This window comes from Prionailurus viverrinus, chromosome A2, assembly GCF_022837055.1.
Source record: "Prionailurus viverrinus isolate Anna chromosome A2, UM_Priviv_1.0, whole genome shotgun sequence".
Lineage (NCBI taxonomy): Eukaryota > Metazoa > Chordata > Mammalia > Carnivora > Felidae > Prionailurus > Prionailurus viverrinus.
In genome coordinates this window covers 32252041-32267037 of record NC_062562.1, presented here as the reverse complement: position 1 = coordinate 32267037, position 14997 = coordinate 32252041, and the positions used below count along the sequence as shown (strand labels likewise).

The 14997-nt window shown below is 39.2% G+C and overlaps 1 protein-coding gene across 10 annotated transcripts in view; it reads left to right on the top strand.

Moving 5' to 3' along the window:
• Window positions 1-14997, top strand: part of MAGI1 (membrane associated guanylate kinase, WW and PDZ domain containing 1) — a 639927-nt gene that overhangs the window by 527435 nt on the left and 97495 nt on the right. For all 10 annotated transcript variants that reach the window (XM_047848921.1, XM_047848916.1, XM_047848920.1 and 7 more), the window contains exon 5: window positions 7209-7410. In XM_047848921.1, coding sequence (XP_047704877.1) covers window positions 7209-7410 — 202 coding nt within the window. The remainder of the gene's footprint in view (window positions 1-7208; window positions 7411-14997) is intronic.

Here is a 14997-nt window from a genome sequence, read left to right as displayed (position 1 = left end):
ATTTTGTCTTTCTCTGACTGACTAATTTCACTTAGCGTAGTACCCTCCAGTTCCATCCACGTAGGTGCAAATGGCAAGATTTCATTCTTTTTGATTGCCGAGTAATACTCCATTGTATATATACACCACATCTTCTTTATCCATCCACCCATCGATGGACATTTGGGCTCTTTCCATACTTTGGCTATTGTTGATAGTGCTGCTGTAAACATGGGGGTGCGTGTGTCCCTTCGAAACAACACACCTGTATCCCTTGGATAAATACCTAGTAGTGCCATTGCTGGGTCGTAGGGTAGTTCTATTTTTAGTTTTTTGAGGAACCTCCATACTGTTTTCTAGAGTGGCTGCACCCGCTTGCATTTCCATGACGTTTTCTCATTAAGCTCAGAAGCCTGAAATTCTTTAAGATGACAATTAAAACAATTTTTGATGGCTTTATTGTCACACCAGTAACCCAGTACTTCCGCAAGAAGCATTAGATAAAGAAGAGACCTAATTTGTTATCCTGGTTTCTTGGTTCTCAGTAGTTGTCTTACTATGAACGTAATTTCTAACTTTCCTCATCTGTAAAATGGTTAAGGTTAAATCATATCTAAGTTCCCCCTTCTAGCTCTAAGATTTTGAGTCCACAAAAATTTTCATTTTCCAATTAGAATGGATTAGGCCAGGGGGCTGACCTACTATTGTTCCAGCTAGGAGAAATTTGCCATCTTTTATTACATAGGCATTTATTTAAATCAGTTCCTTTCATTCACGTAGAAATATCTGATTCATATTTAGTAGTCCTTGCTGATATGAAAGCCAGTTTTGGGAAAAAGTTAAAATATTTCTTTTTAAAAGTAGCTAACATTATAATGTCTTGATCTTTCAACAAATAAGGATAGCACATCATGACGTAACCAAAACATATTTCCAGGCACAGAAAGAAGACCTGGGGAGTGATATGCAGTGAAACACTCCTGCCAGGTGGAAGACGGTCCCCAGGAGACATGAGTGTCCTTGTCTCTCCCCTATTTATTAAGTAATTTCTTGGTATAAAGCAAGAACAAAGTAGGAATTGTTGACAGTTGGTTTTAATGTACTTCCTATGTCTAACTACTAGGAACCTTTGTCTCTTAGAAAACATGCCTCAGAAATTCTGACTCCATTCAATCTTCGCTTGAAATCCTGGCATCAAAGAAAAACTTTTGGGCCCAGGTCATCATTGCTGTATTCAGTCTGATCATTCATTCCGTGCGCACACACACACAAAAGCCAAGTGACACTTGAACGTCTTCTGCAGCTTCCTGTCCTAACACCCAGAAAGCTGGTAGGATGCATAGGGAAGTGATGTTCAGATGTACATGTGATGGGTATCCTCAGTGCGTTGAGTAAATGCCTCCTCACTTACCGAGCTGTAACTGTGACAGCTGACAGCCTGTCATACCCTAACTCATATAAATTCTTTCAAATAATTGACACTGTGTGTATCTCTGTGTCTATGATATGTGTATCAAACTAGCTATGTCAAAGCATTTTGCTCTCTGAACCACTTTAAGTAGCAATCCACCAGCCACTTGGAGCACAGAGTGACAGTAACATAATGAGGTCTTGGCTCTGGGTTGCGAGAGTTGTGATAAAGGAATGAGTGTCATATCCAAATACGGAAACGCTATGGAGCTATTAAAAATATTGACCAGGATATTTTTAATTCACATGCTGTTGTTATTATCTTAGCAGATTTCTGCTCTGTGGCTTTGGAAAGAGGCACACGATGTCTAAATAGCATGCCTAAGTGATATTGGGAATGTCTGCAGGCAAAGGCAGGAAATACATGGTCAGAAGCATCCTGGGGAGGTGGCCACAATCCCTGCCACCGTCTGTGACGGAGGCAGGAGCTGAGCAGTGAACAGTCACCCCAGATACTCCCCACAGTACTGACTGTTGAACACAAAGCATTCTTCTACAAACCGTGCCCAAACTATGGACCTGAAGCAGCCCTTGAAAATGAACGCTACGTGTGCTTCATGAAGGTAGAGTTATGAGCCAAGCACACACATTTATACAAATAAAAAATTTTTTAAAGCGCATTTGTATAAGTACTTTGTTTCGTACAGCTTGGAAAATACGTAACAAGCCACCACAACTAAAAAGTAGCTAGTTCATCCATTAACCTCCTCTAAGAGACATCAAGATATTTAATTGTGTTTTGAAGCCTTTTTTTTCTCCCAACAGCCCCCCTGTTATTGAACATGAGGTTGCTGATGCTTCTTTTCCATTAGTAGGCAATGATAAAACATTGCTTTGGACTGTTAAGAGATAATATTACTCTAAGAGCTAATGTTTCTCCATTGCTATGTGGCAGGCATTTTGCTAAGCTCTTTACCCATATGCTAGAGAGGTCTAATAGCTTGTCCAAGTTCACAAAACCAGTGAGTGTCAAACCTGTCATTTCAAGCTGACTCCAGAGCCTACATGCTCATCCAGTGTGCTGTTTGTGTCTGAATCAGGTTTGTTAGTTATGTACCCAGTCAAGGATGCACATAATCTCAAAGCACATAATGCAATATAGGCTCCGGAAGTGTATTTTTGACATGAGTTTATATTCTCAAAGTTACCCTCAAAAGCCCACAAGTATGTGTATGTGTATGTTAAATGCTTGGAAGCTTCCTATTTACTACGAATGAAAAAGTTATCGATGTTATTTATGGTTTACAAGTCCTTTTCACATGTATCCTATAAACCACCTGGAAATCTTTAGAGATAAGCAACATAGGTATTACCTCCCCCATTTTGCAGATGAGATCACCAAGGAAAAGTGCATGTTCCCTCACTCTAGACAGTGGGAGAACCGGGCTTCCTCGTTGCCCATCCGGTCTGTGTTCCAACAGTCCCTTCTACCTATCCCGTTGGGATCCATTGGCAACCTCTCATAAGAGAGTGACAGCAATGCTCCTAAATGTTCGGTGAATCCATTGAAAGATGTTCTGAAATCAGAGCACATGTCAAGGTCAAAGCCATGATTAGGACTATTAATTTTTAAGCCTGTACTTTTTTCCAGCCTCTCATTTTTGGACTTTGCATTTTCTTTAAGAGAATGAGATTGTTTGAGGTTCTGTTGAACTGGAAAGAAGACACAGAAAGCCAAACACGTCAGGTTGCTCACATTAAACATCTGTAGCTTTGTTTTTGTTCATCAATTAGATGGGAGGAATCCTTTGACAGTATGAAGTCATCATCATGTGCACTTTAAATATCTTACAATTTTGTCACTATACCTCGGTGAAGCTGAAATATTTTTAATAAAAAATATCGATGGCTTTTTGTATGTCAGTCATACCTCAATCAAGCATGTGTTTACAGAAGACATGTACAATATACAAAATGAAAAATATTTGGATACTTTACAATAAGGTCTAGTTGCTAGAGGAATTTTAATTTTTCTTTAGGAAATTATAGTTGCTTAGATATTTTGCCAGTGAGCTAACATTCCCTTCCCATAGTCAAGGTTTTGGAACGCTGGCAGGACTTTGTTTTTTACATAAATTACATTGAGAGTTTAACCGAATCCTTTAATGTTTATGTCCAGCCTGTTGCCACTACCCCCCTTTTTTTTGTTACATCCAGCTTCTATTAAAATGGGTCGATTAAAATTCTTACATAAAATTATTGAATGTCATCCATTGCCCTAGGACTTCTCTAGCCCTTAAATACCATGTTAAAAGATGATCACTGACTTTGGACACTTGCGTTTCTAGTAGCTGGTCCCAGTCTCTGAGGACCCGTCAGGCCCACACTGAGTGCCAGGGCCGTTGGCAGGCATTTTACGTGTCCTCAGTCCTTCAGTTCTTCTGGCATGCGCATTTTGTTTTCACTTCACAGTTGAGGAATCAGTTGCTCAGAAAGGCAGTCCGTCTGTTCTGAAGTCACACAGCTAGAAACGGGCAAACTCTGTGTTCTGGACTGTGGTCTGATGTCACATCCATCCTGAGGGCCCAAGCTGACCTGAAGACAAAGGTTAATCATAATAACTTTGGTGAAGAAACTGATGATGATAGCAGCTAATAAATACTGTTAGCTGTATCCTACACACTGTACTGGCTGCTTTACTAAATTCATGCATTCCTCCCCACAACCCAGTGAGGTTGGTACCATTATCCCCATTTTATAGATGAGGAAACCAGGGCTTTCAGAGGTTAAGTGTGTTGCCCAAATTAGCAAAAGGTGAGGCCAGGATTCAAAGTTAGGCAGTCTGGCTTCTGAGTCAGTGCTTGTAATCAGTATTTGTTCTCTTTCTGTTTTTGTTTTTGTTGTTTTTCTTTTTTTTTTTTTTTTTTTTTTTTGCTTGTGCCATATTGCTTCACTATTTTTTTTTTTTTAAAGGAATTGTGATTGAAGTATTGGGAACGTTTTGCATAAAAATACAGATTCCCACCTTCTCTTTAAAAAACAGATCTGGAGGGGCCACCTGGATAGCTCATCTGACTTCTGCTCTGGTCATGATCTCGTGAGTTCAAGCCCCGTGTCGGGCTCTGTGCTGACAGCTCAGAGCCTGGAGCCTGTTTCAGATTCTATGTCTCCCTCTCTCTCTGCCCCTCCACCACTCATGCTGTCTCTGTCTCTGTCTCTCTCTCAAAAATAAATAAACATTAAAAAAAAAAATCTGGAAATACTGAGTCCACTCTTAGGACGCTGACATGACACACAGAATTCCTTGCCCCCATCAGAAAGGCTGAACCCTCTGCAATGCTCCATCTAGACATATTATTTGTGCCTCGGCTGGCACTGCAGACATAGGAGTTTGGACTCTGGCCCATCGGCAGCAAGACAGAACCCCTCCCAGAAGGTGAAAGTTCTAGTGAGTCTTTTGAGAGCTCTTTATCTCTGTCCTCCCAAGTATGACTCTTGTCTCTGAATCTCCATCACTGGGTGGTTTAAAAATGCACATTTTGGAACGATCCCCCAAGTCTATTCTCTATAGTAGGGAGTCAGAATCTGCACTTTCACCATCTTTCTGGGTGATTGCTATGTACACGTCCATGTAGGAAGTGTACATTCTAAAAATACCGGAAAAGGGGCGCCTGGGTGGCTCAGTCGGTTGGGAGTCCGACTTTGGCTCAGGTCATGATCTCGCGGTCCGTGAGTTCGAGCCCTGCGTCAGGCTCTGTGCTGACAGCTCGGGGCCTGGAGTTGCTTCGGATTCTGTCTCCCTCTCTCTCTACCCCTCCCCTGCTCATATTCTGTCTCTCTCTCTCTCTCTCGAAAATAAAAACATAAAAATACCAAAAATGAATATACGTTGGCTCCTAGAGACTTAAGGGCTACTCTTTTAAATCCTGCCAAGTTTCGAATTTATTTTCTGTCGATTTGTAATTTCAAATTGTTTCTTCCCTGTTGGCTTCATTTCCTTTTTTCTCCTTAAAAATTCTAGTTCTTTTATTAACCTGCACTGATGGATACAAATTGTGAAACCAACTCAAATTGGCTTAAGCAAGAATTTAGAGGATCAAGCAACTGAAGAGGCCAGCAGTACATGGCATCAGTGGCTCAGGCAGGAATATTAGGCAGCTTTCTCTTTCATTTCTGCTGTCCGCTTTGTAGACTTAATTCTAAGTCAGGTCTTGCCAACCTGTGTCAAGATGGCCACGAGCACCTGCAGCATGAGAATCCGTCAGCTTAATAATTTCAGCATCCAGAAGGTAATTCCAGCAAACGCTTATATGCCTGGCATTCATTTGCTTTGGATCAGGCACCTGACCCAATAAGAAAGGCAAGAGTGATAGCCCTGTGACTTGGGCATACCACATGAGCTAGGTGTGGGTTTAAGTCAGTCCCCACCTGGACCACAAGGACTTTGATGGGTTGGATTTCCAAAGGGAAGTCTGAGAGCTGGTTCTAGAGAAAGAGGGTAGAGATGAATTGCAGGGAAAGACCACAGGCGTCCTCCTCAGTGGTGGCAGATTTTTGGTGGAAGTGGTTGTTTAATAGGCTCCATGTGCCCTCCATCCAACTTCTGAATTAGCTTCATTCTCTTGTGCATCATTGGGAGCGAGTCATGAGAGAAAGATTTGAAAACGGCCTTTCATTATTCCTCAGTCTGCTTTCAGAAATCATAAGTGTCTACAGGAGAATTACTGAGGGGGGTGGAAAATAACCACAACTCCTGATTCTTAACGTTTTAAAACCCCGTGGAGACTGACGTTTAACATCCTCATAAAAATTCAGCCAGAATGTCAGCAGCGCCATTTGTAGATACGTTGATGACATCATCTCTTGATGTTTCCAGTTAATAAGAACGCAAGGAGATTCATGTACTTCGAGTCTTCTTTTAAAACCCAAGTCAAATTAGTCCACCCACATGATACTGTTCTGGGGGTAACTGTCTTGTTTTTTGCAAGAACATTCCCTTACTTTTCCAAAAGAAGCTAGAATCTGACTCACTGGGATAGCTGTGTCTATGCTCTAAAGTTTTATATACTTGCCAGCTTGATGTGTCGGTTTTTGATCTTTGCCACTGTCTACCAAAAATGTTCTGAATAATTGTTACAAAAATGGAGAATGATGCCACCCTATCTGTGTTTTCTTCTTGCTGTCCAAGGCCTGCTGAGTCATGAAACCAAATGACACCTAGGAGTGAGAGTGTGGCTCAGTCTGTGTTTCGATGCCCCTATTGGTATAAGAGACGTTAGGGTTTTAGTTCTGAATTTGTTTCTTCTTTGCCATTTCCAAGGTTTTGAGCAGTGTTATTTGAGCATGTCTTTCTCTTCTTTCTTTTTTTTTCTTTTTTTTTTTTTTTCAATGTTTATTTATTTTTGGGACAGAGAGAGACAGAGCATGAACGGGGTAGGGGCAGAGAGAGAGGGAGACACAGAATCGGAAACAGGCTCCAGGCTCTGAGCCATCAGCCCAGAGCCCGACGCGGGGCTCAAACTCACGGACCGCGAGATCGTGACCTGGCTGAAGTCGGACGCTTAACCGACTGCGCCACCCAGGCGCCCCTCTTCTTTGTTTTTAAGTGCGATAAATGCGGTCTGTCATTTTGATGTTTTCTATTAAGAGAACTTCCGTCTAAATAAAACAATAGAGTTGATGGCCAGCAGTTGGGAAAGAGCGAGGGCTTTTAAGAATATAGATGCAGACAGTAGTGAACACCTTGCTTTGAGGTATGATTGATGAATTTTTCTCTCTCTGTCTCTCTCTGTCTCTCTCCTCTCTCTGCAATTTGACAGCCGATTCCGGTGCCCAGGAAGAGCACACTGTCCAAGAAACAGCGTTACCGCCTGTGAATAGTAGCATCGTCGCTGCTCCCATCACGGACGCTTCTCAGAAGTTCCCTCAATACCTACCTCTTTGTGCAGAGGATAATTTAGGTCCTCTACCCGAGAACTGGGAGATGGCGTACACCGAAAATGGAGAAGTCTATTTTATAGAGTAAAGTATACCCTTCGTCCTCTCTGAAGCTGTCCCTTTATGTCGTCACTCTTCCTTCTCGCCCCCTAGTGGCTACGGTTGTAAATTACATCTGAAAGGACTGATTTTGCGCTGATGGTTTTCTTTCATATAGTTTCACAGGCTTTGTGCCAGAAAGCAATCAGCACAGCCTCCCAATCATTGAGTCTGAGGATCTCAAAGAAGCTTAAGTTAATAATTTCCCTCAAGAGTGAAACAACCATATTCTGGTGTATATATAAATTAGGGCATAATATATAAAGAACATATGGAGCCATTCAGTAAATTCTTTGGTTACTTTTTTTTAATTGGGTTGCAAGGGCTTTAGGGTTTTTTGTTGTTTTTTTTTCAGTTGCGTTTTAAGAGTTCTTCATACATTCTGAATACAATTCCTTTAACATCTTTGTGGTTTGTGAACATTTTTTCCAAGTCTGACTTTTCATTGTCTTGACTGTGTCTTTTGAAGAGCCCCAAGTTCTTAATTTTGAGAAAGTCTGATTTATCAATGTTTTTCTTTTGTGGGCTGTGCTTTTAGTGTGCTGGCTGAGAAGTTTTTGCCTAAATCAAAGTTATAAAGCTGTCGTTGTCTGCCATCTTTGTTTTAGAAGTTTTATTGCTTACATTTTCCATTTAGGTGTATGATCCATTCTAAGTTGATTTTTTTTTTACACGGTGCAATTACACGGATTGAAATTTGAGAATATGGTAGCCTCCCTCCCCCAGTCCCTACCCTGTAGTCTCACGTGGCACAGTTTTAGTCACTCAGGTCAACTGTGCTCTGGAAACAGATGATCCTCCTGACACATTGTCAGAAGGTCACTAGTGGCCTCATGCTACGTCACAGTGCTTATGTCATTCTCCTCATTTCATCTCATCACATAGGCATTTTATCATCTCACGTCATCACAAGAAGAAGGGTGAGTACAGTACAATAATATACTTAGAGAGAGGCCACATTCACATAAATTTTATTATAAGATATTATTATAATTGTTCTTTTTTATTAGCTATTGTTAATTTCTTACTGTGCCTAATTTAATAAATTAAACCTCACCATAGGTATGTATGTATAGGAGAAAACATAGTATATTTAGGATTTGGTACTATATATAAATCTACAGTTTTAGTCATCCACTGGAGATCTTACAACTTAGCTTCTGTGAATAAAGGGTGGATTACACTATACAGATGTGAAAAATCTTTCAAAATTATAAAACTTACATATATCTATGTGTGTATACATATGCATATACATATATACATATATGCATGTATATGTATATGTGTATATGTATGTATGTATATGTATATGTATACATATGTATATGTATATATACATATGTATATATGTATATATAAGATATTACTAAAAGTTAAACATTTAAGGGAAGCCTGGGTGGCTCAGTCAGTTAAGTGTCAAACTTTGGCTCAGGTCATGATCTCGCACTTTGTGGGTTCAAGCCCCGTGTTGGGCTCTGTGCTAACAGCTCAGAGCCTGGAGCCTGCTTGGATTCTGTGTCTCCTACTCTCTCTGCTCCTCCCCTGCTCATACTCTGTCTCTCTTTGTCTCTCAATAATAAATCAACTTTTAAAAAAATGTTTTCAAAATTAAGCATTTAATAAGTAGTTTACTAAAAATGGAAAAATATACAAACAATTGAAATTATTCTAAGAATCTCAGGTAATAGCTTTTTTTATCCAATAATAGTCAACTTTTTAAAATTTGTTTTAAAATTTTTTTTAATGTGTTTTTATTTTTGAGAGAGAGACAGACTGTGAATGGAGGAGGGGCAAAGAAAGAGTGAGACACAGAATGCAAAGTAGTCTCCAGGCTCTGAGCTGTCAGCACAGAGTCTGACGTGGGGCTCGAACTCACAAACCCTGAGGTCTGACCTGAGCCAAAATCAGACGCTTAACTAACTGAGCTGCTCAGGTGCCCCACTAAATTTGTTTTTTAATGTTTATTTAATGCGATCAGCACAGAGCCTGACACAGAGCTTGATGTCATGAATCATGAGATCATGACCTGAGTCGAAATTAAGAGTGAGATACTTAACCAAATGAGCCATCTGTGTGCCACAATAATAGTCAGTTTTTAAAATGCTACACTTTGGCTCTATTATTAAGATTCTCTGTTAAGATTTACCATGGTTTATATACCACTAAAAAAATAAAAACCCTAAGACAAAAAAAAAAAAACAACCACAAAATGGCCAATTAAGCTATAAAATAAATAAAAATATAAGTAAATCTGTTATATTCAAATTGAAGTTGAAGGTCTGCTGTTCAGTGAACAATAGCCAAGTGAAAGTGACAAAGAAAAAGATTAGAGAAGACACAAATTACCAGCATTAGGAATCAAACAGGGAATCACTGCAGACCCTGAAGACATTAAAAGGTAATCAGAGAATGTTGCCAACAAACCTACACATGTAAAGTTGACAACTTAGATAAAATGGACCAATTTCATGAGAAGCACGAACTACCACAACTCATCTGTATGAAATAGATAATTTAAATAGCTCCATAATGACTAAGGAAAATGAATTTGTCATTTAAAAACTCATGAAAAAGAAATCTCCAGGCCCAGATGGTTTCACTGGAGAACCGCTCCAAGAATTAAATTTCTATACAGTCTCTTCCTGAAAACAGAAGTAGAGGAACACTTACCAATTATGTTTATGAGACTATTGTTACCTTGTTACCAAAAACAAACAAGGAGAGTCTAAGGAAAAAAGAAAACTACAGAGCAAGAGCTCATGATTATAGACATAAAAATCTGTACCAAAATATCAGCAAATAATATTCCATAACAGAGAAAGAATTTTATACCATGATCAAGTAGAAATTATCCCAAGGATATAAGACTGGTTCAATATTTGGAAAATTCATAAATACAATCTACCATATTAAGATACTAAAGAAAAAACCCGACATCATATTTATCAATGCAAAGTCTTTGACAAAATTCAGCACTCATTCATGATGAAAGTTCTCAGAAAAACAAGAACAAGGGGAATTTTCTTGGCTTGATAAATAATATTTACAGAAAACCTACTGCTAACATGACACTTAGTGGTAAAAGACAAAAAAAATACTTCCCCTGCTTGATTGGGAACAAGCAAGGATATTAGCTCTCACCACTCTTTTTTTTTTTTTTTGTAATGTTTACTTATTTTTGAAGGAGAGAGAGACAGAGTGTGAGTGGGGAGGCAGGGGCAGAGAGAGGGAGACACACAATCTGAAGCAGGCTCCAGGCTCTGAGCTGTCAGCGCAGAGCCCGACACGGGGCTCGAACCCACAAACCGTGAGATCACGACCTGAGCCGAAGTCGAATGCTCAACCGACTGAGCCACCCAGGCGCCCCAGGTCTCACCACTCTTAATCAACCTGGTTTTGTAAGTTCTAGCCAGGAGTGTAAGTCAGGAAAAGGAAATAAAAGGCCTATAGTTTGAAAAAGAAGGAAGAAAACTATCCCTCTATGCAGATCACATGACCATACCCAAGAAATGTATAAGAAAGTACAAAATCACAAGAAATGTAAAAAAATGTTCTAGAATCAGTAAGTTCAGCAAGATCACAAGATAAAAGATAAGCATACAAATATCATTGTATTTATGACCACATGGACACCAAAATTCAAGAAAAAATATAATTCACATTTTCTTCCCAAAAAACTCCACTTAAGCATAAATCTAACAAGATATGTCTAGGATGTTATATACTGCAGACTACAAAACGTTGTTGAAAGAAATCAAAGAAAGTCTAAATGGAGAGATGTCTTCCATAGATTGAAAGACTCAATTATATAGTAAAGATGTCCACTTTCCCAAAATGGATATGCACGTTTAGTGAAAATTCTGTCAAAATCTCAGTGAAGGCTTTTGTTAGTATAGACAAGTTTATTTTAAAATTTATATAGGGGGGCACCTGGGTGGCTCAGTTGGTCAAGTGTCCGGCTTTGGCCCAGGTCATGATCTTGCGGTTCTGAGTTGGAGCCTGACATCGGGCTCTCTGCTGTCAACACAGAGCCTCCTTCTGATCCTGTGTCCCCCTTTCTCTCTGCACCTGCCCCCCTCTCAAAAATAAAAATACAACACTAGACATGAATAAACAAAGTTTATATAGAAAGGCAAAGGAGCCAAAATAGCTGGAATAGTTTTAAAAGAGAAGAACAAACTTAATCAGTTTGTCCATTATCAAGACGTATTACATAGCCGCAGTAACAGAGGCTGTGTGGCATTGGCGACGAAATGGGCACGTGGATCAATGAAACCCAGAAACAGACCCACAAGTATGTCTAAGTGATTTTCAACAAAGATGCCAAAGCTATTCACTGCAGGGAAGAAGATAACCTTTTCAAAGAAGTGCTATTGGAGCGAATGTTTAGCCAGAGGTAAATAAATGAGGCTCAACCTCAGCCTCATAATTTATACAAAGAAATTAATTCACAGTAGCTCATCACAGACTTAAGTGTAAAACACAAGGCAATAAAAGTTTTCAGGAAAAAAAAATTTTTTTGAGCTCTAGGTCCAGACAAGGAGTTTTTAAGACTTGACATCAAAAACATTGAACCCTAAAAGGAATTACTGATAAATACAGCATCATCAAAATAAAAAAAAAACATTTGCTTCACAAAAGACCCAAATAAGAGGATGTTTTAAAAAGCAAACTACAGAGTGGGAGAAAACGTTTGCAAACCCCATATCTCAAAATGGACTGTTATCTAGAGTATATAAAGATCTCTCCAAACTCAATAGTAACATTAAAAAAAAAAAAAAGATCAGTGAGAAAATGAGCTGCAGACGTTTCACTGAAAGGATATACACATGGCAAAGAAGCACGTGAAAAAATGTTCACCATCATTAGCCATGAGGGAGATGCAAATTAAACCCAGAAAGATATCATTACATACCTGTTAGGATGGCTAAAATAAAAAATAGTAAGAAGGTAGATGATGGCACAGATGCAGAGAAACTATCATTGCTGGTGGCCGTGTAAAATTGTATGGCGTTCTAGAAAGCCGTTGGGTGGTTTCTTTTTTTAAAATCGTCAATAAGTTTTTATTTTATTTTTATAAGTATTTAAATTCTAGTTAGTTCCCATGTAGTGTAATACTGGTTTTAGGAGTAGAATTAATGATTCATCACTTAGTATAACACCCAGTACTCATCACAACAAGTGCCCTCCTTAATGCTCATCACCCATTTAGCACATGACCTGCCGACCTCCCCTCCAGCAACCCTCAGTTTGTTCTCTATAGTTAGAAGTCTTTTATGGCCACCCTCTCTTTTTTTTCCCCCCTTCCCTTATCTGTTTTGTTTCTTAAATTCCACATAGAAGTGAAATCATACGGTATTTGACTTTCTCTAACTGACTTATTTCGCTTAGCATAATACCCTCTAGTTCCATCCACAGCATTGCATATGGCAAGATTTCATTCCCTTTGATGGCTGAGTAATATTCCATTATATATATATATATATATATATATATATATACACACACACACACACACATACGTACATACACACACACACACACACACACACACACACACACACACCACTTCTTTATCCGTTCATCATTCGATGGGCTTTTGGGCTCTTTCCATACTATGGCTGTTTTTGATAATGCTGCTATAAATATTGAGGTACATGTGCTCCTTTGAATGAGTATTTTTGTATTCTTTGGCTCAGCATCTAGTAGTGCAGTCTTAGTGGTGCTTTTTAACTTTCTGAGGAACCTCCACACTGATTTCCACAGTGGCTGCAGTTTCTTATAAAACTAAACATGCACATTTGGCCAAAGAAGTGAACACTTATATTTACAGAAAAACCTGGACATGTATGTTTATAGTAGATTTCTCCTAAATAACCAACAACTGGAAATAACCTAGATGTCCTTCAGTGATTAAACTCTGGTACATTCATGCCATGGAATACTACTCAGGATTAAAAATAATTTATTATTGATATATACAACAACCTTGATGAGAATGAATGAAAAATAGCAATCCTCAAAGATTACATACTGTCTGATTCCATTTTTAGGGCATTTTTGCAATGACAGCACTATACATGTGGACAACATGAGATTAGCAGTTGCCAAGGACTTAAAAAGGGTTTTCGGGGCAGAGATTAGAAGGGAACCAGATAGGGCTATAAAAGAGTAACATGAGAGGGGTGCCTGGGTAGCTCAGTCCATTAAGCATCTGACTCGTGATTTCGGTTCAGGTCATGATCTCATGGTCCAGTTCATGGGATCGAGCTTCACGTCGGGCTCAGCACTGGCAGCTCAGAGCCTGCTTGGGATTCTCTGTTTCCCTCTCTCTCTGCCCCTGCCCGGCTCATGCTCTGTCTCTCTCTGTCTCTCTCTCTCTCTGTCTCTCTGTCTCTCTCTCTCTCTCTCTCTCTCTCAAAATAAGTAAATAAACATTTTTAAAAGAAAAGAGTAACATGAGAGATCCTTGTGATGTTGGAATTGTTTTGTGTCTTGACTTGTGGCTATCAGTCGGTATTCCATAGTGACATTGTACTATAGTTTTATAAGATGTTACCATTGGGGGAATCTGGGTAAAGGGCATGTAGGATCCCTCTTTGTTCTTTCTGATAACTACAGGTTAATCTATAATTATCTCATAATACAGAATTGCTTTTAAAAAATCATACATAATCTTCCATCGCCACAGAGACCATTATTGCTATATTACTGGTTTAGGAACAGTACAGACCATGAGTTGTAGTGTTCGACTCCCTGGGTTTGATTGCCAGTGTTTCTCGGTACCAACAGAGTATCTTTGTACAAATGTCCTCATTTTTCTGTCCTCAATTTTCTCATCTGTAAAATGCATCAATACTTCCCTCATAAGGTTATCATAACGATGAAATAAATTGTAACAAATAGGTAAAAAGAATAGATTCTGGTCATTGTAAGCGGACCAATCATATTAGTGGCAGTAGTTGTTGCTATATTATATTAACTTTCTTTTTTTTTCCTTTTTAATACAGTTGAGATGATTTGTATATACATTTGCACATTCTGTTTTTCACTTAAGCCTTAAGTTTTTGCAGCAGTTAATAAGATTTGAACCATTTAAAATGACTATGGTAGTGTTTTTCAGCATTTACAACCCAAACTTCAGACTTCCAAAAACAATTTAGGTTACTACCTAAATTTAAAAAAAAAAAATTTGTTTTTTTTTTCATTTCTGGTTTGCAGTTTGAACTACTGGCCTTGTAGTTTTTTGCCTCTCCGATTTAGCTTGCATAGACTGGCCTGGGAGCTCACACAGAACCTCATCCCAGGGTCCTGAGCTGCTTCGGGGCACTTCCTCCAGACTTTTAACGTGGTTGAAGGCCAATATCTATCTCTTGCACTGGTCCCGCACACCTTCAGACGTTCAAGGCCTCACTCAGTGTCTCTTGAAACATTTCCCCTGGAGTCAGACGATGCCTTCTGGGAGGCAGACACATTTAGCTTCTCCAAGCTTTTGTGGGGGGTTTTTTGGCCCAGATTTTGTTTATGATAGGTAATTTTGGGTTGTCTTCACTATTGTGTGCAACATAA